Source organism: Solanum dulcamara, chromosome 12 (genome assembly GCF_947179165.1).
Source record: "Solanum dulcamara chromosome 12, daSolDulc1.2, whole genome shotgun sequence".
Classification (NCBI taxonomy): Eukaryota; Viridiplantae; Streptophyta; class Magnoliopsida; order Solanales; family Solanaceae; genus Solanum; species Solanum dulcamara.
The window spans coordinates 7,481,009-7,504,921 of NC_077248.1; the positions used below are offsets into that span (position 1 = coordinate 7,481,009).

General features: G+C 35.5%; 1 protein-coding gene and 1 long non-coding RNA gene across 2 annotated transcripts; both read right to left on the minus strand.

The window, feature by feature from the left end:
* Positions 1-373: 373 nt before the first annotated feature.
* Positions 374-15,518, minus strand: LOC129876008 (uncharacterized). Its single transcript, XM_055951288.1, has 24 exons — positions 15,025-15,518; positions 13,931-14,002; positions 13,452-13,495; positions 13,249-13,360; positions 13,060-13,131; positions 12,544-12,606; positions 11,847-11,924; positions 11,669-11,761; positions 11,377-11,496; positions 10,133-10,219; positions 8,971-9,180; positions 8,844-8,891; positions 8,023-8,265; positions 6,670-6,773; positions 5,464-5,708; positions 5,131-5,199; positions 4,973-5,037; positions 3,908-4,077; positions 3,730-3,808; positions 2,222-2,477; positions 1,874-1,919; positions 1,577-1,685; positions 719-781; positions 374-603 (listed from the first exon to the last, which is right to left on the minus strand). Exons 1-24 carry the CDS (start codon positions 15,340-15,342, stop codon positions 523-525), a joined length of 2,847 nt encoding a protein of 948 aa, XP_055807263.1. The 5' UTR covers positions 15,343-15,518; the 3' UTR covers positions 374-522.
* Positions 15,519-19,776: 4,258 nt separating this feature from the next.
* On the minus strand, positions 19,777-22,146 carry LOC129876093 (uncharacterized). The gene is made up of 3 exons (XR_008763306.1): positions 21,903-22,146; positions 21,068-21,118; positions 19,777-20,098 (listed from the first exon to the last, which is right to left on the minus strand). It is a non-coding gene; the product is annotated as an uncharacterized LOC129876093 (long non-coding RNA).
* Positions 22,147-23,913: the final 1,767 nt, after the last annotated feature.

Consider the following 23,913-nt stretch of genomic DNA (forward strand, 5'->3'; position numbering starts at 1 on the left):
ATCTCGAAATACATAGAGTCAAAATTATGTGTAATTTACTTAGAGACATTGTATCCAAATGAATTCGCGTGTATTTGAGATACATAACAAATCTCACTCACCTCCCTCGCCTCTAATTACATAATTTTTCCTATATTTTAACCATATTTATAAATAAATTTGGCCGAACGTTACATATTGATAAGTTTCCATGAAGTAATTTATCAGTAACTCAAGTCTTGCATCCTGAGGTGGATGTACACATCAAGTCTTATGGGTTAAGAAATTATATTTAAAATTCAATTATTAACACTTAGAAACCAGAGTGATCGACTATAATAGGGGTAAAGGAGGGACAATGTGCATTTGTTGTAATTTCAACATGCACTCTTGGTAGATAACAAGATCCTGAAAAGGCAAGTCTTCTTCCACAACATTTTACAAAGAGTCTTGAATTAACATACATAGGAAGGAAAATGATGGATGGAGAACAGATTAGAAAGAAAGAAAAGAACACCCAGAAATCTTCTGACATAATTATATTCACATGGATCTCTCTGATGCCAGATCAAGCAATGTGCGGAAGAACTGCTGCGGATACAGGGGAGGTTTCTCTGAAAGTGCCTAAATACAACAAACACAATAATAACAGTCGTTAAAGTTTTAACATATTTGAATTGCATAAACTTGGTCCAAAATTGCAACCATGGGGTCATTGAAGAAGCAGCAGATATATCACCTGATGAATCAAGACGGTAGAAGGAGTCATTCCTGGAACTGTATTCACTTCTATAATCAGCACCTGTAACCGCAAAGCAACGACACCTCCAATTAGATCTTATAATACATCTGCAAATAGTTATCTGAATACCTCTCCTTTCTTTGTTTCACTTTTAGTTTGACTTGCAGCAAATTCTATCAATTGTATGGCAGGTTAAGAGTTGCAGTTCGCAGAGATCCTTTTATTAAGTTCTGATTCTTCAAGTTCTACTACTGAATTAACTCGAAGATAAATATTGCCTCTAAAATGGTTGCTTTGGCCCCAATTCAACTGCAAACAACCATTCGGACAGGGAATTCGACCACTAATATTAACTTGTATCAACTTAAAAAAAAGGGCAGCCCGGTGCACTAAAGCTCCCGCTATGCGCGGGGTCCGGGAAAGGGCCACGCAGTCTTGCCTTGCATTTCTACCAGAGGCTGTTTTCAAGGCTTGAACCCGTGACCTCCTGGTCACATGGCAGCAACTTTACCAGTTACTCCAAGGCTCCCCTTCATTAACTTGTATCAACTTATTGGGAGAAAAACAAATTGGTTCTACAATTATACTAAAAAGAGACCAACAAACATGATGAATACTTTGAAAATATTAGTAGTGTACTACAGCCTTCTAAACCACATAGTAAAAACTCTTCACCATGGATTTTTATGCACTCGTAGAATTAACATAACAAGTGTGGCACAATTATCTCGAGAGGCACATCATGAACTGCAACTTGCTGGAAAAGACACCTTTCCTTAATGATACTGTGAATTACTTGTTAAATTCACTTCCATTACTATTCAATCAATTGAAAGAATCTCAGCAATACCATACCTCACCAGTGTCGGCATGAACAAATGCATCAATACGCGAAAATCCTTCTAATTGTAGAGTGTTTGCAATAAGTTCAATAAGCTTTTTACACCTTTCCAAGGCAGCACTACTGATTGAGAAGGAAAAGAAATAAAGTAATTGTGAGAAATATGTAGGTAATTTTGAGACACAGAAAAGTACATCTTGTAAAGAACAATTTCTGGCTTGTTAACTACTTTTTAAGTAGAAATGTATATTGACATAAATCTGGTAGTCATATCTAATACAATTTCCACAAGATGAATCTTCATGACAAACCTCATAATAGAAGGTGGTGGTGGAGTCAGATTGATGCCAGTTCCACCTGCAGACAGAACCATGTAATGTCTTAGTCATCATTTGACAGGAAAGAAACCACGGTATCCCCCACAAAGCTTATTATTTTAATGGTTTCAACTAGAATCAATAAACTCTACTCAATGAACCTATGGCTACAGAATAACTAGGGGCAAGACCATCTACCTGCTTATCTTTTCTTTTCTCTTTTACTACAAGCATAGAACTGTGGTTACATATTGGAGCATGCATAAATGAGACGTTGAGAAAGTCCAAATCACTAGAAGCGATAAATGGCCTTACACTACAAAAATTACAATGAAGAGATACCTTGGAATTTCTCCTCCAGTGATAATATGCCTCCAGATTCTTTCACGGTTACACTAGGAGTCAATGAATGCACTGATCCACGTTTTCCCACAACACCAACGGTGACCTCTACCCATCTACTATCCCCTTTCCAGAGCAAATTGTGTGCATTTTCATTTCTGGATTTGGATGCAACAACTATCTCATCAGTCTCAACAAAAGGTTCGAATATTAAGAGCTCTGGAGGAGGGTATGGCATCTCAATCATTCCATGTGCCTGCATCAGATACCAAGAAAATATATGATACAACAGTTTTAAGGTATCCTGAAATCATACTATTCGGTGTTGAAAGCAAAAAGCATTACAGATTGGTAATTGACTGAGAATTAATTTAAATTACATCAAAATGGAAAAACAGAGCCAACCAAGCAATACAGCTGTCACACGAGAAGAATAACCAGTAGTAGGAGAAGTTCACAAAACAATTGGGAGACAAAAAGCTCGAAAATCAGAAAACAAAAATATGGTAACAATATTGGCTGCTATAGCCAAGAGTACTAATTTCTTGATAACTTGTTTAAGAACTGTTTGTACTGTTTTGAGTCTCCTTGATGACAGTAGTTTATGGAAAATTTAGAGCCACAAATATAAGTAAAGTCTAAAATCTCATTATACATTGAGAAACAAGGATGTAACTGCTCAAAGTTGTCTTATAATCTATTTTTTGAGTTTCATACTTATGGTCAAAAGTTGTAATTTCAGGATTTACTTTTTAACCATAGGAATCATTTCGGGGGCGGTATGAGCTAATGAAGCGTGGGGTTGTATTCGAATGGGGACCCAAAAGAAACTTGGGCATTTATTACTTGGATCATATTTGCAATTTATTTACATACTCGAACAAATAGAAATTTGCAGTGTGCAATTTCTGAAATTGTAGCATCTATAGGCTTTCTTATAATTTAGATAGATATGCTATTTTAGGGTCAATCTATTAGGAATAAAGTTACATAGTTATGGTTCTTTTCCATCAACATTTAATTGAATTCAAGACAAGTTATTACAAATACAAGAGCGGGCGGTGCATTGTATGAACTACCATGCGGACCGTGTGAATCAAATATTGTATTGATGATTCACACGGTTTTTTACATGCTGTACACAATACACAATGAAATTGTATATAAATTTTTTGACTTTTCTAGTACAGGCTTGTACTGTATGTTTTGTGTTTACCTACCTCGATAGGCGATACCAATCTCTTAAGCATGTTCTCATTTTACGATACTTACAGCTGCTTATATATATCATGAAAGGACTGATGCAATAAATGATGCAGAATAAAGGGAAAAGCACATGGCAAACATGTGGGTTTACAGCTGAAAAAAATGAAAGCAAGCACGGTCCTATTGAACAAACTAATGAACAGAACTATGACTACTATGCTTTGGAGAAAATAAAATACTGCCCATGACTAAGAAGAAAAGCTATGCAGATGAGGAGCAATAACAGATAAGTCCACATATACCTTTGACAGGCTGTTAGGAGGAATACGAGGTAGGCAGTCTTGCAGAGCATTTACGTAGAAGGCAAGGTCCCCCTCGCAGCTGCATAAGGCAGAGTGTCAAGTTAACAAGAAGCATTTTCTAAGATTAGCATCCAAGATTATTTAAGTACAACAGAATTGAAGACGAACAAAAGCCTACCACAGTCTGGCCACTCCAGTTGAGCAACCATCTCTGGCCGGTTTTACACATAAAGTGTCACAGTGAAGTTTTGACTTCAAGTCATGCCAGAGATCAGATATGGACATTTTCAGCAGATCCTCTTTCTTCTTTACATCTTTATTTATTGTAAGGACTCCAAAATGGGTCAGCTATCCAGAGAGAATTTTTATGCTTGTCAAGGGATAGACATTTATAGGTGTTCATGCAAAATCAGTTTGTTGACTATATTTATAACTTGCAGATGAAGTCCACGCAAAAGAGGTTTCAAATTAGAGACTTCAAATTAATCAGAAATAACTCAAGCATGAACCCTAGCCAAAGTGGCGAGGCCCTTGGTTTTAAATTCTTGGTTTCAACCACCCCACACCCCATATATATATATATATATATATATATATATATATATATATTCCTTCACGAAGTGTGGGTAATCTTTCTATGTATGTTGCAGTTGGGATCTAATAGTGGTAAACTGGCATTTATTTACTACTTCACAATAGCTCAATTGTGCATATCTCAATTATAGAAGCTCATTCTTTCACTAAAATACAGGACATGCAATGAGTAGCAAATCAGGTCAACTGACCCATACTCCAGATTTTATGGCCATTGTCTAAGCACCTGTCTCTGAATCTTTCTAAACTAATCAAAACATGGTTGAGGCAAAAGTGCCCTCATGTATGTCTTTAAGTAGGTCATAACCAAAACAAATTTTTAAACAGCAATGTTCATCTTTATAAACAATAGCATAATTGAAATACTTGTGCAGGTAATAAAAAGGGAGAAAGTACTAGTGTTTTTTATAAAGAAAGGGAGAAAGCACTATTAATGTGCCTATGCATAAGATATGCTGTGCTTAAATTTATCTTGACTGTGGCCATGACAGGCTTGTTTTGCAGCTAATAATGCAACATTAACTGAACTCTTTTAATCACAATAGACTGACTGATGTTTGATTCCATTCATACTGGGAATAATGAGAGGGGTGAAGAAAAAGAGGATACTTTCTCGGTTAAAAATGTGAACATTGATTAGTCAACTCACATGTTGTAGAGCAAGAGAGGTTGCAACTTTGTCCATACATGTTTTTGAAGCCATGGCGCCAGGACCTTCCAAATAAGAAGGGCAAGAAAGCAGCTACAGTTTAGTGATTATAAGTTGGCTTGCACTCCTTTCTTTCAAATGTACCATTCAATACAGACCTGTATAGGGAACCCCTTCTGCCTCTAGTAAAGATTGAAGTGTGCCATCTTCTCCAATGCCTCCATGCACTGTCAACGACAATAGTAACACAATTGTCATCATTACTTTCAGAAATTAAATGATAACATCTAACAAAAGTTGATAGTGTTATAGAATGGAAATAAGCTATTCTTCTCACGAGGATGAATATAGTTGAATTCATACTCCACTTTATTTTATCTACTTATTTTGTAGTAGATTACTGAAGCAAAAGTGAATATGTAAAAGAAGGGACATACTAAGGCGGTTTTAACAGTTGCCGAAAAGGTATAATCATGTATACATCTACTGACCTGCAATGAAAACAGTCGCCTCAGATTCCTTAGCTAGCTTGACCCACTGCTTCAGGGAAAATTTCTTCGGTAATTCATCGGATATATCAAACCCGTTGAACCAAGTGTGATTTCTCAGACCTCTCGTGAGATCATCCATAACCTGGTTGCGCAAGTGAGATGTCAGAGCTGCCCGATTGGGTTCAATTGCTTCTAGACACGCGTCAAGGACTTCTTCTGTAGTATGCCTCAGCAAAAGGGAATAACTGTACACCAAGAAAAAGGGTTTGACATGCACTAGGATAATATTCAAGACTAGGGGGATGACAACCTTACATCCAAACTATCGAAAATATTTTCCTCCAGGTTATGCTACAACAAGATTCGGAAATCGCCACATGAAGCAATACTTTTATGTCTAATCATATTTATCCCCTCGTTTGTAGCTCATGGACTAAATCTAACAAGCTTCAACAGTGTACACGGGAAGAAGCATCTAAAGAAGATAGGTATAATGGAAATTCTCCATCAAGTCCATTATAATACATTTCTCAAAAGAGGAAGGAATTTCAGTTGGGTCTATCTGGGTGCCATAAAAGCCCATAGTACCATAATTTACTGATTTTGGTTGGCTGCAGCATGGAGAGTAATTATTATGGCAGAAATATAAGAATGAGGAAGCATTTGCATACAGCTAGTGTTTCATGTGTAGATACGCAGCAGATAAAGTGGATGATCTGTTGCTTTGCAAGTTGCAGAACTTTAGTACGTAATGCTAACATAAGAAGGATTTAGCTGGGTGAATGCCAAGAAATTGATGAAATGGCATCAAGCTAGAAGGAAAAACAGTGACAGGGTCTTAAAGAATCATTCCTCATGCAGTGATGTGGACAATTTGGAAAGAGAGGATAGAATACGTTTTGGATGGACACGAGTTTTCTTCTTTCAAATTGATAAAATCGCATTTACCTATTAAAAACTCTTACAAACAAAAATATGAGGCTCTATTTTAGACTATAAATGCACAAGAAGAAGAACGCTTAAGAATTATAGAAGTGCGTTGAAATTTGTACAGGACTATTAAATTGCCATAGCATGAACTAAGATGGATTCTAGTACAAAGAAGTTTATCTTGCAGTTGCGACAAGAAAAGTAAAAAGAAATGAGTAAAGTAGGACATAAGATGCACAATCTACTTGTGTTCTACTGCAATTGCAATATACTTACGGCAATGTCCATACTGTCTTAGACTTATCTACTTCATGCTTAGCAGAGTCTGAAACATCAGAATAGCTCGTTGAAGGGGCAAGCAAGCACGGTGTCACCTCAAGCTGCAGACAGCAAAATTGCAACATCATTATATTGGCAGGATAAATTTGGGAAAGTATGAAAAAACATTACAAATTAAACTGCTAAAGAAATGAGAGAAAACAACATTTGACGAACAAGAAACCAAGGAAGTTGTACACTCACACTAACCATTACCGAAGGCAAGAGATATTTTCCATCATTTCCTTCTAATTTGACACATCTGGTCATTGATATTATACCATGTAAGAAATGATGGCAACCAATTTAACATTTGGATTTCCTCTGGAAGGAACAGATTAAAGTTTCGGCATAGACAGGAACCACAGACAGGTGAAACATTAACAGAACTTTATAATCAAACTTATGTCAATATCTGCAGACACATATACGGATATACCTGAACTAATAACTAACATGTTATTTCCCGACCCAAAAAAATGACTTGGATAAAAATAAATGAAGTGCCTTAGACACTTCTTTTTTGTCGATAACCTAAGGACTCAGACCAAAATAAAATATTTTAATACGTAATTGACTGAACACTTGCTTGAAAATGGCAGGGATCATCAGAACACCAAACCATCCAATGTAAAGACGGTTTTGAGTACTGTAATACATAAGACACTCAGGCATGATTTTGAATGTAAATTTCTAGCACTTAGTTTCCCCAAATTCAACAAATTAAATCAAGATGGGAGCGCTTGGAATTTCAGCAGCATTGGAGCAAGAGGACTGACCTAAATTTAGTAAAGGAGGCCATGAATGAGGATTAATTGAAATAATCAACTCCTAATTCATCACTTAATAATGGATAATTTCCAAACCTTCTGGTAGTTTCATTTGCCTCCATAAGATTAGCCTTTCCGCAATCAATAATACTAGACAAACTGAAGAATCAGTCCCTTAGGCAACATGAGAGGTTGCTCTAGTTGTAAACCCTCCACAATGGTAGGAGACTTTAGTCACCAGAGAGAAAAGTGGGACACCAGCATTTCCCTTCAACAGAGGGGAGACTGGGGTAGAAGAAAAGATTACCAGATTAAAGTATATAGTACTTAACTATGCCTCAAACCCAAACCAGTTGGGGTTGGCTATATGAATCCTCTACATCCATCCACACTATTCAGACCCATTTCTTTCCAATAGTCAATGGTTGTCTTTTATGGATTACCAAAACAAAATTCAAAAATAAAAAGGAATTGGTCCCTGAGTCACAGTACTTACTTTCAGAATATAAGATTCATTAGTCTGGTAGACACGAAAACTTACATCATCAGATGCTCTTAGATTCAGCCAAACATTGGTTCCACTCATAAGAGATACTTGGCGTTCAGAGGTGTCACCACCAAAGATGACGTACACTTGTTGTTTAATAAATTCTTCTGTTACTGATGAAGATTTTGGTCTCCTTCTCGACGGACTTGATATGATATTATGTGACAAAAGAGCTGGAAACCGCAAGCAAGCATGTTGGATGATGGTACGGAGAATATTTGAGTGTGAAAATCCAACCTGACACGAAAAGATGCCCTAAGTCATCAGATTCAACAAGACTGGGACTAGATAATTTATAGAATACAATATGTAAAATATCTTCATTAGAAGTCGTACTACTGGTAAATATCATGTTACTCAAATTGACTGCATAAATCCACCAATTCTCTTATACAGGGAATGCTATCATCCCCTGCTTTTCTTCTCAAGGATTCTGCAAGTGTTTGAATGTTTGACTGGGGGAAAGAATATGATATTGTTCGCAAATCAGAACTTCCATATTTAAGATACTAGAGAGTTGTTCCAGATGACACCTAATAACTACATATTACTTTCTTTTTATTCAAGCTATGATATTGACACACAATTTCTACCAAATGGATTTCTTCTTAAGGGAAAGTCGTGCCAAATGGACTTTCTTCTTTGGGATAGCTTCTGCACGGACACTTACAGCATGGAAACTTTCTTAACACCCCATGATTTACAGATAAAATGACACCACAAGATTTACATATTGATGGGCCTATACTGAAGCAGACTGGAAAATTTCAGGTTGTGTTAATCTGCAATAAACCAAGGACCAGCATTAGGAATACCTTTGATGCTTGCTGAAATAAGAAACTTGTTTGCTCCATTCCACTGATCTGGGGAGAAGAATGTACAATACAGTTCAAGGAAAAATACTGATGAAAAAATACAGGAAGGGTCAGTAAGCTATCTCACCAAGTTGATGTCAGTGAATAGTACTGTGCCAGAATCAGTCCTTCCAAACTTGTTTCCTGCGGAAGTGGAAGATTTTGTAGAAGGTGGCAAAACCCAACCATCAATTCTAGCAAAATCACGCAAGCCAAGTCGCTGAAATAGTAATGAAGCTCCTTCACGGATCTTTGAAATCACATCCATAGAGAATCTAGGAGGAGTGTGATAAGCAACCTGCAATATTTGCCTGGCTGTTTAGATTAATATAAGCAAGAAGAATTTATAAGCACAGTTTAAGCTTTGAAATTAGGTCATGATAGAGGCTTAAAAGCATGCCATCAAAAATAAACAAAAGCATAGGACCTCTGCATAATCAATCATTCCATATTTGTCAAAGTACCACAAAAATGGCCTGCTTCACTTGACTACGAGCAAGAGGGTAGTCCTAACACATGAGAGACTCTCTGAGAGAAGATTTCAATTGTGTTCTAGATGCTATCTGTGTGGATGTGAGGCAGAGACAACAATTCATCTTTTTTTTTTGCACTGTAAGGTGACTTTACAACTATGGAGAATATTTACTGCTCTGAGAGGACTTCTCTGGGTTATGACAAGAGGTATCACAGAGATGCTAGTATGCTGGAGTGAAGGACACCTATCAAGTCAGAAAGAGAGATGGAAGATTGTCCCAGCTTTTATCTGGTGGACAATTTGGGGGAACCAGAGATGTTTTGAAGATAAGTGTAGTAGTAATACAGAAATTGAAAATGAAATGTCTAGCACTTTTTTACTTTTGGTGTAAAGGGATGTATTTGGAAGATCATATCTCTATTTTTGATGTCTTAGATTCCTTGTGAGATGGCAAAGGAATAGGAGTACTCTTTATGTGCTCACTTTTGTAAGTAAGGGTAACTCCCAGTTTTGAGGGTAGTCAAGCTTATATCAATATACATACATGTTACCATTCTCAAAAAAAGAACTACAGTAGAAAATGTTGTGTTTATATAGGGCAGAAACAACCTTAATTACTTAACTATGCCTTCAATGCTAAGCTATTATCTATCACATCGAGGATGTCATCATTATGCTTACAAATGAAAAAGAGATAAAAGAAAAGAAACAAAAACAAAATACATGTCCCTAGAGTTTTATGTGCACATTCCACCAACCAGAAAATTTATGCTACCTGTCGAGTAGGGAGATACTTCCTTCGATAGTTAAATATTGCATCTTTCTCCCTAACATCAACAGTGCCATGTGATTGAAGCTCCACCTGAACATGGTGGAAATTAAACATATAGAGTATTAAGAAAGTTGAGAAATTCATCGCTCTAGCCAGTGACTCCATTTGATGATTGGAAATCTTGTGACCAAAAGGCAGATAGAAATACTCTCTTTCAACTCTTTCATTAACAATAATCAAACATAAAGATCTTCCCATTGACCCACAGAATCCTCATTAACAAGAGATCCATAACTGGTGTGACATGAAGTAAAACAACAACAATGATGACAGTGATTAGCATTGCCGCTCCTTGCTGATTTAATAGCAGAACAGCAGTTTTAACAAATTTATTCCCAATAATCACATTTTGTATGGATAAACTTTTCAGCACTGGATCCTTTGTACATGAGAAACTTTAACAAGTAACTAGGGAACTGCCGAAAAAAGTAACATCCTCGACATTCCAAGAAAACTTAATGAAGTTCAAGTTCCAAGTACTAGCATAGCCCCACAAAAGCAAGCTGCAGCAGAATGTCAGTAACTTCTGCACAAACATTGCCTAAATGTGACATAACTAATTGTTCCGCACTAAATACATGATGAACCAATATAAATAAGTACTAGTCCTGCACACTTGTAGAGCTCAAAAAGATCGGTATCAAAATTCAACCCTATAAGCTCAATAATGTCACCACCAAAGAGTACCACCCTTTTTTTTTACCTTTTTTAAAAAGAATTGAGAAACCAAAGACTATCACTTTTCTTATTGACAATTGTCATGCTCATAAAAATTGTTGGACGGAAATTTGGCTCTCGATCATACAAATACAAGATTTTGTGTCAACTTCTGTCTGTAATCGAGAACTACGTGAAAATGCATGATAAGCTTACATATATAGAAAGCAATTAAAAGTATCTTCCTATGCAATGCTTATATAATAGATTAAACTGGTGCCCATCATTTCTAGCATTTCAAATATCAATGTCAACAGACAATAGCACTTTAAACTGGCAACAATGTTCGAAGTTCCTAACTCTTGGATTTATTTATCTGATATCTCTGCAATTTTAAGACCCCAGCACAATGAAAATCTACAGTCATTGTACTCATGCAACCGAGGCACAATTTGCTTTCGGTGTTATTTTTTAGAATTATAAACCTCTTAATAAACTTAATACCAAAAGAGAATAGAGTATCTATATACCTCTGTTGGCAATAATACAATAGGCTGGCAATCAAAACCAGAACCTACATCAAGGACAATTGCTGTAAATTCACTGCCTCCTTCAAGGAAAATCTCAATAAGGACTTTGTCATCTATCCCCTGCCAAAGTAATGAAGAATGGTTATTGATTGAATATATACCTGAATACAAACTGCAAACAGGTATATAGAGGACTTAAATTTCCAATAAACTATCAAACCAACACTTTTCAAGAGGGAAAGTATAACAAAGTAAAACTAAAGAAGAATGACGTGGAGAAGAAAAGTATTGCCTCAGAAATAATTCCGTTAGCTTTTGTCAGAGAATCAGTGACACCATAGGCAACACTAACTCCAATGCTTGATCCTGCTCTTGTTGGCTTTACCTACAATATTGTGTGAATCCTAAAGGTAAATAATGGATCAAGAGTGCTGCAGAAAACCAAAATGAATGTTCAATTGAATGCTTACCACCACTTTTCCCGACTTAATATCTAATAGATTTTGCTCAAACCACTTTGACAGTCCAGATTCATCCGTTTCATTTCCCTAAGAGCAGGACCAGACCACAGTTAATTTTGTGAAGTCGTACAATTCTGCTCCTTGGGTGTACAAAAAAACCTAATTTCCAGTATGATAATTTAAGAAAGCAGTTTTCTTGGTAGGTTACATTGACTAGAAAACCAACAAGGGAAAATCCAGGAACAGTCGAGTGAGAAGAGAACCAACCAGGAACAAGACAAAGCGGCAACCAACCAAGAACAGATGAATAGAGAAGCAAAAGATATTTTTCTTTTTTGGATAAATTAGAGAAGCAAAAGGAACACTTTTCCAGTCTCAACGTAAAATAAAGATAGACTATGTAATCATTCTCAAAGGGAGAGGGAAACAAGCTGAATCAAGCTGAGCTGTGAATATTCAAGCTCAACTAGATCAAGTGAGCAAGCTCAAGCCTGTTTCTAAGAAATGTGATAAGGAAGTCAAACTTAACAAACAAAGTTTGAAGACGGAAATAAGAAGAGAAAAACAAATAAACTGGAATACCATTACAACAGTGGTAACATATGCCTGGCATATGGAAACTTCAAATAAGAAGAAAGCACATAAATAGAGAAAGTCAAAAGCAGAATTAAGAAATTTATGGAACACAAATGGACACAGATCACACCTGTATGAGAAAATTAGGTACAGTCACGAAATCTTGTCTGTCAAGCTCCAGGGATGCATCATACTGTTAAGAATTTGGAAGAAACACCAATATCATCTATTAATCAAAGAACAGTTTGGAGGCATAATGCATTACAGACAGCAGCCTGTTGCACCATGGAAGAACCTAGGCAATTTCTTGCTGACATAATCAATATAGTATGTTAACAAGTTGTTGCCATGTATTTTAGCATAAATTAATATATATCTTAACACAGTCATAAATCAAGTAAAAAAACAATATGAAGATCAAAGGTTTCGGAAAAGGATTACAGTTCAAATTAAGGATTACTAGAGTTGAAGTACAATCAAACAATTTAAATGAAATAAAAAGTTATTTTCGAGATTAGAGGTTTCTTTTTTCAAACAAATACATGTCTAGTCTAAACAATACATATATTCTAGTTTTCTCAACTGATAAAAACAGTACATGCCAGATCAGAAAACAAAAATAAAGTAGCTGCAATAGGTATTTTACTTTATCAAATGCCTTTTGACATTGAGTGGACCCTGTTCCAACAAATGGAATATTTGATCGTTCCAATAGCTCCTGAAAAATGCATCTAGACACATGTGAAACAGGAGAAAAGGAGGTCGTTCTAAGCTTTCAAACTCAGAAGACAATTAGTTTGTGTGGAATTTCTTGAGTGTTTTGGTACAAAAAAACCTGAATGCCACCATCTTCACCAAAACGACCGTGTATAACAGGAAAAACTATGTCCACCGCAGAAGCAAGGTGTTCTGTGAAGTCAGATAATGACCGGAAGCCTTGGGCAAGGCTGCAAACACAATATGAGAAAATTTTCAACTATAACAAGCAGGGAAAAAATTACCATATAACAAGCCCGGATATTTACTGTGATGACTAACCTCTCAAGTTTGAAATCAAAGTCAGCAGGAGTGTTTGAGTATACCTATAAGTGAAATTTAACAAGATTCAAGCGCCAAAACCACAAAAGACATAGAAGATGCCTAATGCCTAGAAGAATCTGATAAACCATCAATAAGTGAGTAAAACTTAGTCTGAGAACTGGTATTCCAAAATGCATATTGTTCCAAGCCAAAGGCCAAGATTCATGTTGCAGAGCGAGAAAGCAGAAATTAATATCCTCTGAGGTTTAAGCCCAATTTAAACTAACAGGTAATGAGCCAATTCTCGGATTAAATTGAATGGAAAAGGAGAAAACGAACGATTAGCTTATAGAAGACCTTGATGAAGAGCTTTCTTATGCTGCTTGATGTTTCCCTTTAATATAATGATCAGTTATTACAGTAACATGTAGCGAAAGGAACAGACAATACCAAAAAGATTAAATGGCGCATAATTAGACAAGGTTTGGACAACAGACCTGGGCAGTGGATATGGCAAAGGCATTGAGGTTGCTATCAATGTAATAGCAGCTAACATGCAAATCGTCCCCCTGCACAAGCACTGGAAAGAGTAAATCACAGATTGAAAGAACGAATATTCTTCCATAATACAGATAACACACGCGGAATCATTACATTAGTAAAACATAATAGTCTCCCATTTCTTAGCAACAACCAACAGAAGGAATAAAGTACTAGATTACATCTTCTAATGCGTAACTTGTGACAGCCAAATAACACCCAACTAATCAACTAAACCATCCATCTGAAACGAAGTGCAAAACTCATTCAAAAGATGTATGAAAAGGACAAAATGATGTAATTCCTTAGCTCTACAGAATAGAGAGCCATTGTAAGTTTTGGTTCTTCCTACTAGTACAGACCAAGAACTACCGGTGCTTTGCAACTATATGTTGAATAGTATGATCACTTTGTCTAAGAATATGAGCTTTTAGATGAACTTGGCACTAGAGCAAGCATAGGTCATCAATCTCACCACCTTCATTTACCAAAAAGAATTTTCACGTACTTCATCAAGAAAGAGACCCAAGCCCACGCGTGAGGGTCATGACGAAAATATAACTAACTAATTAATAGTATGTTCTCTATCAAACAACTATTCTCACACAATTCAACACCAGTATTAAAGTAGGCAAAGGTCCTAGCTTGAAGTCTCACAATCACTAATTTATCGAAGAGAATTTTAATATGTGTGATCAAAGAGACAGAGAGTCTACAAACAAAGAGGCGTCAGACAGAGCAAACATAAATAAATGTTTTTCCTCTCTAACAACTTAACACACTTCAACATTTGCCCTCCGTTCAATTTTACTTGTGACATTTCACCTCTCGAGAATCAAACTGTATGGCTATGAACAACATTTTAAGAATATAAAGTATTTTTTTATAATGTTTTTGAAAATCTAAATTTAAAATATTAAATTAATCTTATTCTATTTAGCTTCAGAAATTAGTCAAATTGACTCTAGGTTCGGAGTAGTAATGATTGGACTTCAACCTACTCTAGCTGCCACCTTTCATAATACACGTAAGAGAACATCGAGTTATGCACCTGAATGTTATCGAGAACAGATCGAGCAGAGTTCAACGAAATTCCGCGCTCAGCAGATGGTCCACCACAGATGAGTCCCACTCTCAGAATCTTCCTCTCCACGTCACCAATCTCATGATCAACTACTACCTCCTCAATAGAAGAAGCCCTAACTATCCCAAATCTGCAACTCCTTTCACAGCTCAAATTACTACTACACTTTACGGGGAAATTTATAGTTCCTCTTAAAGCTGCGGTGGCCGGAAAAGAGTAATTACTATTGCCTCGGAGATATTTGGAATTAGGAGTTATCGAATTGATTGAGAAGGAAGAAGTCATTGAGGAGGTTTTGGGGGATTGAAGGTTAAGAGTAAAGAGTGAGAGTGGGTATAAAAAGAAATGGTGCTAGGACGGCAGTGACACAGAAAGCTGAATTGCTTCATTGGGAAAGAACACTTGCACCCACATATTTAAAAAATTACTATTCAAACAGGAATGATTCAGTGAATAAAACGAGGGATAGACTTATAAATATTTTTGATAGTACATACGATTTGAATAAATAGTATAGACGTATGAATATTTTTGATAGTACATTCGATTTGAATAAATAGTTAATGAGTTTGTTTTATGTAATTTTCCTTCATTCATTTCTTTATTTGGGCCGGCAGCCAACGTTTGGCGGCCCCATTTGTTGCACAAATATAGTTAGTTACATACTAGCCGGCGCGAACCGGTCACACATATCTTTTTATAAAAATATTTAAGTTGATATTGAAGAGATAAAACAAATTAATATCAAAGGAAAAAAAAATAAGGTATAATATATAAATAGGGAAAAGACATAAATTTCTTTTTGAATTTATTCTGAAAAGTTATCACTCGCAGTTACATTAGTGCTACGTCAGCATCACATCAGAAATTATATTTTTTTATATCTTTTTTATTTTCTTTTTTTATTAATTAACTTTTTTTTTGCTAACTATATTTTACGCTAATTAATTATTTAAATTCTCTAATAATTGTATCTTCTTTACCACTAAATCTTACCCACTTTATTTCTCATCTCACCGAAAAAATTATGTTCAGTCACCTTCACTATCTATTCTTTGTTCTTCATCATCACTATATCACCTTCAATTCTTCTTCTTCTTCGTCACCCACCACAAAATGTCACCACCATCATTATCAAAAACTTAAATATAGAGCACCAAATTTTTATTTTTTTATAAAAGAATCTTGATTTTCTCATCAACTCCATTGACTTAAAGTTCAATCATTTATGAATTTTAGCTAGATTTTTTCTTTTTCTTTTTTATGGGTTTTGAAAGAAAAAATCAAGATTCAAAATGGAGAGTAAGTGGAGAAAAGCAAAGGTAGGACACATATGTTCCAAAGACACTTGAAGATTCACCCGCAACGGCGGTGATGGCCGAAGGGAGGTTTTCCGATGTTGTTTCGTTGTCTCACACTTTAAGGTTGTGATGAAAAATAAAGAATGAAGAAGAAGAGGATAAAGAAGAAGAGACGTGGGGGTGGGGTGATCTTGATGTTTTATTTTTTTTTACTTTAATTTTAATTTGATGTGCTATGTTTTTACTTTATTTTTTATTTTTTTGTCACGTCGGTTTTAGGGGGTAAATAAATTCACTTTTAAGTAGTAAAAGCATGTAATAGGCCACCATGATAGTTTAAGCGTGCAACCGACTTTTCAGAATAACTTAGGGGGGAGGAGGGAGGGAATCTATGTCTTTTTCCTATATAAATATGATATTTAGTTTGGCATTAACTGATAATCATGTCTTTCAATTTTGGATGTACATAAAATTAAATAAATAAATATATGTATCTTATATAGCAATGCATCCTATATGCTATGTAGCACATGTATGTCTATTTATTCAAAGTTATACAAGTTTATATATCTACTTATACCAGAGGACATAGATGTTAATTGAAGCCAAATTTAAAAACATATTTTTTTCGTCATTCTCCTTCAGATTTATTTTATTGATATTGTTTAATATGTATATTTTAATATAAATTTTTATTTTATTATCTTTTAATATCATATATTATACATTTACAATAAATATTTCTATCGCATTAACTAAATTTTAAAATAATATGAAAAGAAAAAAAATTAAACAAAAATAAGAAAGTCAAATAATGATAAGCAAATAGATTTGTAAGGGACATATTTAAAACTCAAATTAGACGTTGTATCAAAGAAATTTTAAAAAATCATGTGTAAGAAAAATTATTCCTACTTTGTTAAAAGGATCATATATACATATTCCTACATGATTTTTTTTAAAAAAAATAATATTTAAGTTAATGTTTTCATTATCATTAGATGAAAAAGGGCATATGTAAGTCATTTTTATAACGATAGAGGTATACGTAAACCACTTTTTTAACGATAAGAATATACATAAGTTATTTTTATAACGAGTATATATCAACTCTAAATCGCATGATTTGCTTCTTCTTTTTTCAGCTAAATTTATTCAACCATAGAGCATAGTTGTTAGTAACAACTTGTTGCTCATACTATATTTATTTACGGTTATTGTATTTTTATATACTAATTTAGTGTACGTACATTGCACGTGTATATCACGTTAAGTAATAAATATTAATTGTTGAAAATAATAACTAAGATTAAAATAAATACAATATTTGTTTAGATTAATGATGGAATAAATGTTATTACATAACTTATGAAGATGCAAATATAAATAATTTCGTTAGTATTTGTATCTCAAGTGACAATATTTTACAAATAATGTTTCTATCATTTTAATTGAATTATCATTATTAAAAAATTATTATCATCATTGATAGTCCTTTAGAAAGTGCAACGGATATTTGTCCATGTTTCATACTTATAATAAAAAGGCATAATACATTAATGTACTTTTTAGCTTGGCTTTAGGTTGAATATATGTCATGCCCTTCAATTTTGGGTTGTATAAAGTTGAACAAGCAGATACACACTTGAAGGTCTTAATCTTAATCATTCAAATCCCAGTCATTAGGTCTGTTTATTTTTAAGGTCCGGAATCTTAATTATTGAGATTGTAATCATTAATAAGTGCATTTATTTTTTTACTATACAACCACTTAATGAGTTTGAATATATCTGAATGATTAAGATCTATAACAAAATCTTAATATCATTAAAATGTCTACTTAAAAATTTCTACAGAGATGACAATTCACTGTTATTCCATTTACTTTCACCCACCACTCACAACCACTAATTCAGCCACAATTATCACCACTGTCAATCACCCCACCCACCATCCACAACCATCATCCTCAGCCCAACCACAACCACTATTATCGTCAATCACCAAAATCTATCTTCATCATTTGTAATTATCACCATCAATTATTATTATGTCCACTAATCACTATCGATAATTACTACCATTAGCCAATATTATATATCGTTAACTGTTATTATCATTCACCATTGTCATTAGTTATTAATATCGTTTCACTACTAATTATCAACCAACACTACTAACAATCATGGTTAATCATTACTGTCAACTACTATACCATAAGATACTACCCCAAAATCATTATTATCAAGCAATACCATCCCAAATCGAAACACACAATTACCATAGTTAGTCATCAGTCTTATCAAATCAGTTCTACAGTCTCTTCCAATTCACTTATTGTCTGCAATTACCCCTACCAAAACCACTCTCAAACAGATCAAATGCCTTATTGCAGACTTCTTCTGGGGTTGGGACAAGAAGAAAAAGAAATACCATTGGGAATCTTGGGAAACACTTAGCTACCCCTATGAAGAAGGTGGTATTGGAGTCAAAAATTTAGAGAATGTATGCCTTTCTCTCTAATATAAACAATGGTGGACTTTCAGGACTAAGAGGCCTTATGGGGTGAGTTTCTCAAAGCCAATATTGTCAAAGGGCAAATTCTGTCATTAAAAAGTGGAGCACTGGATAATCTCTCAATTGGAAGCATATGATGAAAAATAGAAGTGACATAGAACCTCACATACAGTGGTTCATCAACTCTGGTGACTGCAGCTTTTGGTGGGATGATTGGTTAGGGGTTGGACCCTTAGCTAATCACAGTGAACACCTCCCTAGACTAAACAACAACACAGTCTCTGAGTTCCTAGTACATGGATCTTGGAATGAAGAGAAGGTGAGGCACCATACACCTCATCACTTGGTGCACAGGATCTGAACACTGAGATTAGCTGCCAACAGAGTGCCCCTGATCAGGCCTATTGGAAATTGACCTCTCATGGAAACTTTACTTGCAAATTAGCTTGGGAGCAGGTCAGAAGAAAGAAGAATAAAACTATGACTGATTCTCTTACATGGCATACCAACATACCTTTTAAGGTTTTTTTTCTTCTATGGAGAACTCTCAGGTACAAACTTCCCACAAATGAAAAAATTACTACTTTTGAAAGAGAACCTTCAGCCTGCTCTTGTTGCTACAGACCTGGCCTAGATAATACTGATGATATTTTTGCATCTAGAACCTTTACTAAACACATCTGAAAATACTTCTCCAGCTGGTTGGGGATCCTTCATGTCACGATCCAGCCCCGTGGGCCGCGACTGGTGCCCTATTAGGACACCCAAACGAACTTACATACTAAATTATCATATTACAAAATAATTCCAATTTAATATTAGTCTCAATCAGAATAGCAGTCTATCCTTAATTTCAGTAGCCGCGTGTGCAGAAAATAATTTATCAAACCAAAAAGGGGCAACGAAGGGTGCGTCACCGGATACGTACATATATACAAACATATGGGCCGTTTTGGCCGTTATAACAAAAGGGGCCGTATAAAGATACAAATCATACGCGAACGAACATACACGACCCATGACCCATACCTATATCTACAGGCCTCTACCAAAGCATAACGAAAACATATAACGGGACAGGGCCCCGCCATACCCAAATATTCAAATACATAAGAGTGTGTACATCAGAAAGGCATATACCAAAATGCGGCTCCGAGTCAATAGAGCACTCTATAGTAGAAGAAGGTATGCAGCCTACGCCGATGGATCCAGAACGTTTATACCTGCGGGCATGTAACGCAGCCCCCGAAGAAAGGGGGTCAGTACGAAATATGTACTGAATATGTAAAGCACACGTGTAAGGAATATAAATCGTAACTGAAAGGGAGGGTACACGGAGCACATACCAAACCAAAACATCAAAATCTGTACTGAAAACATATGTACATAATGCAAGTAAAATCATGCATAAGGCATAAGAACATGGTCACCACCCTGACGCTGGTGCCACAACATATCATACTCCAGAAGGTTTCAAATCTCCGTACCAACCCCAAATATATCGTATCATCACAGCATGCCATATCATCAGAACATATCATATGCCATGTCACATCATGTCACCATAGACGGTACCCGACCCTATGGCGAGGTCTCGGGACCCGTAACACATCATACTGCCGAGTATATTATAGGGCGCACGATTACAAAGCCGGCCCGGGTTCCGGCGAACGATATCATAGTAATATGCACGAGCGGAGTAGTGAGAAACTAATGCAGCACATATATATATCAAATATTTCTGAAATTATGTTTACAGTCCCAAAACGGGTATTAGAACATAAGGGGACGATCAGGATATTATTATTTTATTCTTAGTTCTTGTAGGAAAACTCATGGGCAAAAGTTATCCCTTTATGTTATGTCAGAATAAACTAGATAGGACAACTAGGTGAATTTCGGAGCTAGTGGGCCCACCTTTGGCCAAGCCGAGGTGGCGTACATAAATTTCAAACATTTGGCCCTACGGAGTCATCTATCAAGGTTGTAGGATGATGCGGTCATATAAGTAGAAGTTACGGATATTTGCATGTTTCCTTTCAACATACATGAATTTTTAATTCAATTTCACCGAATGGATTTCTAGGAAATTTAAGCTTGGATTCTCATGAGTAGAGTTTTTTCCGAGACTCAAATTACAACCTACTACACTTAGGATATGCCAAAACAAGAAAAATAGGAGCTTTACATACCTTATCCGCTTCTTACGCTCACTCAAATTCAAATCCCGTTTCTTCCAAAATCTACAAATGGTCACAATTACCAATTGTAAATTATAAGCCTTTAAGAGTTCAATTTTTTTTCCTTTACTTGCCTACAAAAATTTGGGCAGCACCTCCCCTATAAATTCAACATCCCCGAGAATTTAACTCGGCTAGAATATCAACAACAACACCCACAAGCATACCAACAATATCAACAATTACTACAAAGCACAATTTACACTAAAAATCTTTCTTCTTCTTCTCTTTTGTCACATAAGGCCACAAGTTCTATTCCACCTCACCTTCAAACTAATATCAACATTTCATATTCATTTACTAGCTCAAGACCACGTAATCATAATTCGAAAGAAGTTAACATTATGCCATACAATATGTAAGAATTCCACCAAAACCATAATCCACCCAAAACTTCTACGAATGTAACGAAACTACCAAATTGCATTGTCTCCTTCCAAATTCATTAAGAATAACAATAATCCACATACTAGAATTCTATTTCCATAATTACACAAAAACTATACTAAAATCACATAATTCTCTATAACAACTTATAACCAATTTCAATGCCATCTCGAATTATTAAACTTTTAGTTACACCATAATCGCCATAACGACACCACTAACAAGCTAAATAAAGTTCAATTTCTCTTCTCCCAACCATCACACCACATGACCACACACACCCACTTGCACACCCACATGGTCACACACCCACATACATCATAATTACATGATTTCCACTTAATTCCACTAGCTACAACACATAGACTTCTTCCATAACATTAAAAGATAGAATTCTTACCTTTTCTTCAATTTTCGACTTGCCACAAATGAAATTTTCTCGCTCAATTTATTATACCACGTTGAAGAGGGCCTCAAACTTGACAAGAATTCAAGAAGACAAGATTTTTGGATCAAAGTTGAAAAACTTGGAATTTTTTCCCTTTTCTTCCTCTAGTATCGGTCTCTTCTTCTCTTGGAAGATGACTTAGCTCTCTTTGGAAGTCTTGAAACTTCTAGAGACACATATACTAAATAGATGATGGGCCAATATAATTAATGAAATAAATTTTCAAGGCTTGGGCCATATCATGTATTGGGCTCTAATTTCTCTTATTCCTTATTATTATTATTTTGAGCCCAACTATAAGTCTTACTAGTAATTCACAAAATTAGTTTCCAAAATTTCTAAATTTTTTTTTGCCCTCGGTCTTCCTCCGTATTTTCACACCATTTTTTTTTCATGAACATCACACCGGTACTAATTGAAATAAATAAAATAATTCACAACCTCATTCTTTGCAAGCCAAAAATATTTTTTCCTCTTTCCGAATGCGCAAAGGTGCGAGATGTAACACTCCATATTGATAGCCCCTTAGAAGCATCCTTATGAAATGGTGGACTATTAAAACTAACAACTCTGCTCACCAACTTATCCTTCAAGCTACTCCCATTTTTATATGTTGGAATGTTTGGAAGAATATATGTGCTAGCAAATATGGGGAAAAGAAGTCCAGTACTACTAGAGTGATCTTCTCAACTATCAAAGACTTATATATGATGATTTTTACTATGTATCCTTATGTTGACTAGCCTAGGAATTGGAAAGAATTGGTTACTATGATTGAAAAGTGCAAGCATGAGATAAGGGTAACTAAAGTACAATGGATCAGACCTCATCCCTCCATTGTTAAGCTTAATACAGATGAAAGTGCTATAGATAATCCTGGAAGGATAGGAGAAGGAGGAATTCTTAGAGATCATAGAGGTGCTTTGAGTTTTGCATTTGCCACTCCTTTAAGCAATGGCTCCAACAATCAAGTTGAGATTCAGGCGGCATTCTTTGGCATTAATTGGTGTCTGCAACATGGCTACAGCAGGGTGATCCAAGAAGTTGACTCAGAGCTGCTAGTCAAATGGCTCAAACATGAGATAAAACCTCCATGGAGCATTCAAAAATACATCAAAGAACTGCAGAGATTGGTCAAGTTGCTGGAGTCATTTTATTGTAGACACACATTCAGGAAAGCTAACTTCACTGCAGATACACTCTCCAAACAAAGTCACCTGATGGAGCACACTCAACACTACTTCAGCAATCAGCAACTTCCACAAAAAATCAAAGAGTACTACAAACTGGAGAAGATAGACATGGTTAGGTTCAGAACAAGGAGACTGAAAAGGATTAAACATCCTCCTTAAAATTTTTGTATTTGGTTATCTCATACAGAAGTCACCATGTCTAATGGTGGCTGCTCTTCCCTATTCAATTTAGTTATTTCTTATGTTAAGTTAAAGCTTCCTTGAATAGGTCATAGGTTAAGGCTTTCTTATTATTATTGCATTGTAAGGGGAGAGTTTCCTTCATTTAAAGATCCCTAGATATCTGTATCAAGAAGAGTCCTCTCTTTTAGGTGCTTAGTACCTAGGGGCCTTGGTATTCTAGTTTCTACTCTTGTGCAGGTACACTACAGAGTTGTAGTATCATACTTGGAATTCTTCAGCATCCAACAACTTACAGTCGAGTTGATTATATCCATTGGAGCCCCTTGTATCTATCACATAGATGAAGAGGTCTTCTTTTTGGAGCCTTGCTTGGGGGTTCATCAACAAGATCCTCAACTACATCAATCAAATTTACATAAATGTGGTCTTCATGTAGTGTTGTTCCATTGTCTATTTTATCTTTCATTATCTAGAATGGTAGACTTTTTCCTTATATTTATGTAAGGGGAGAGTCTCCCTTATTTAAAGCTTTCTTAGAATTATTGTAATGAGAGGAATACTCTCTTAGATGCATAGTCTAAATTTGC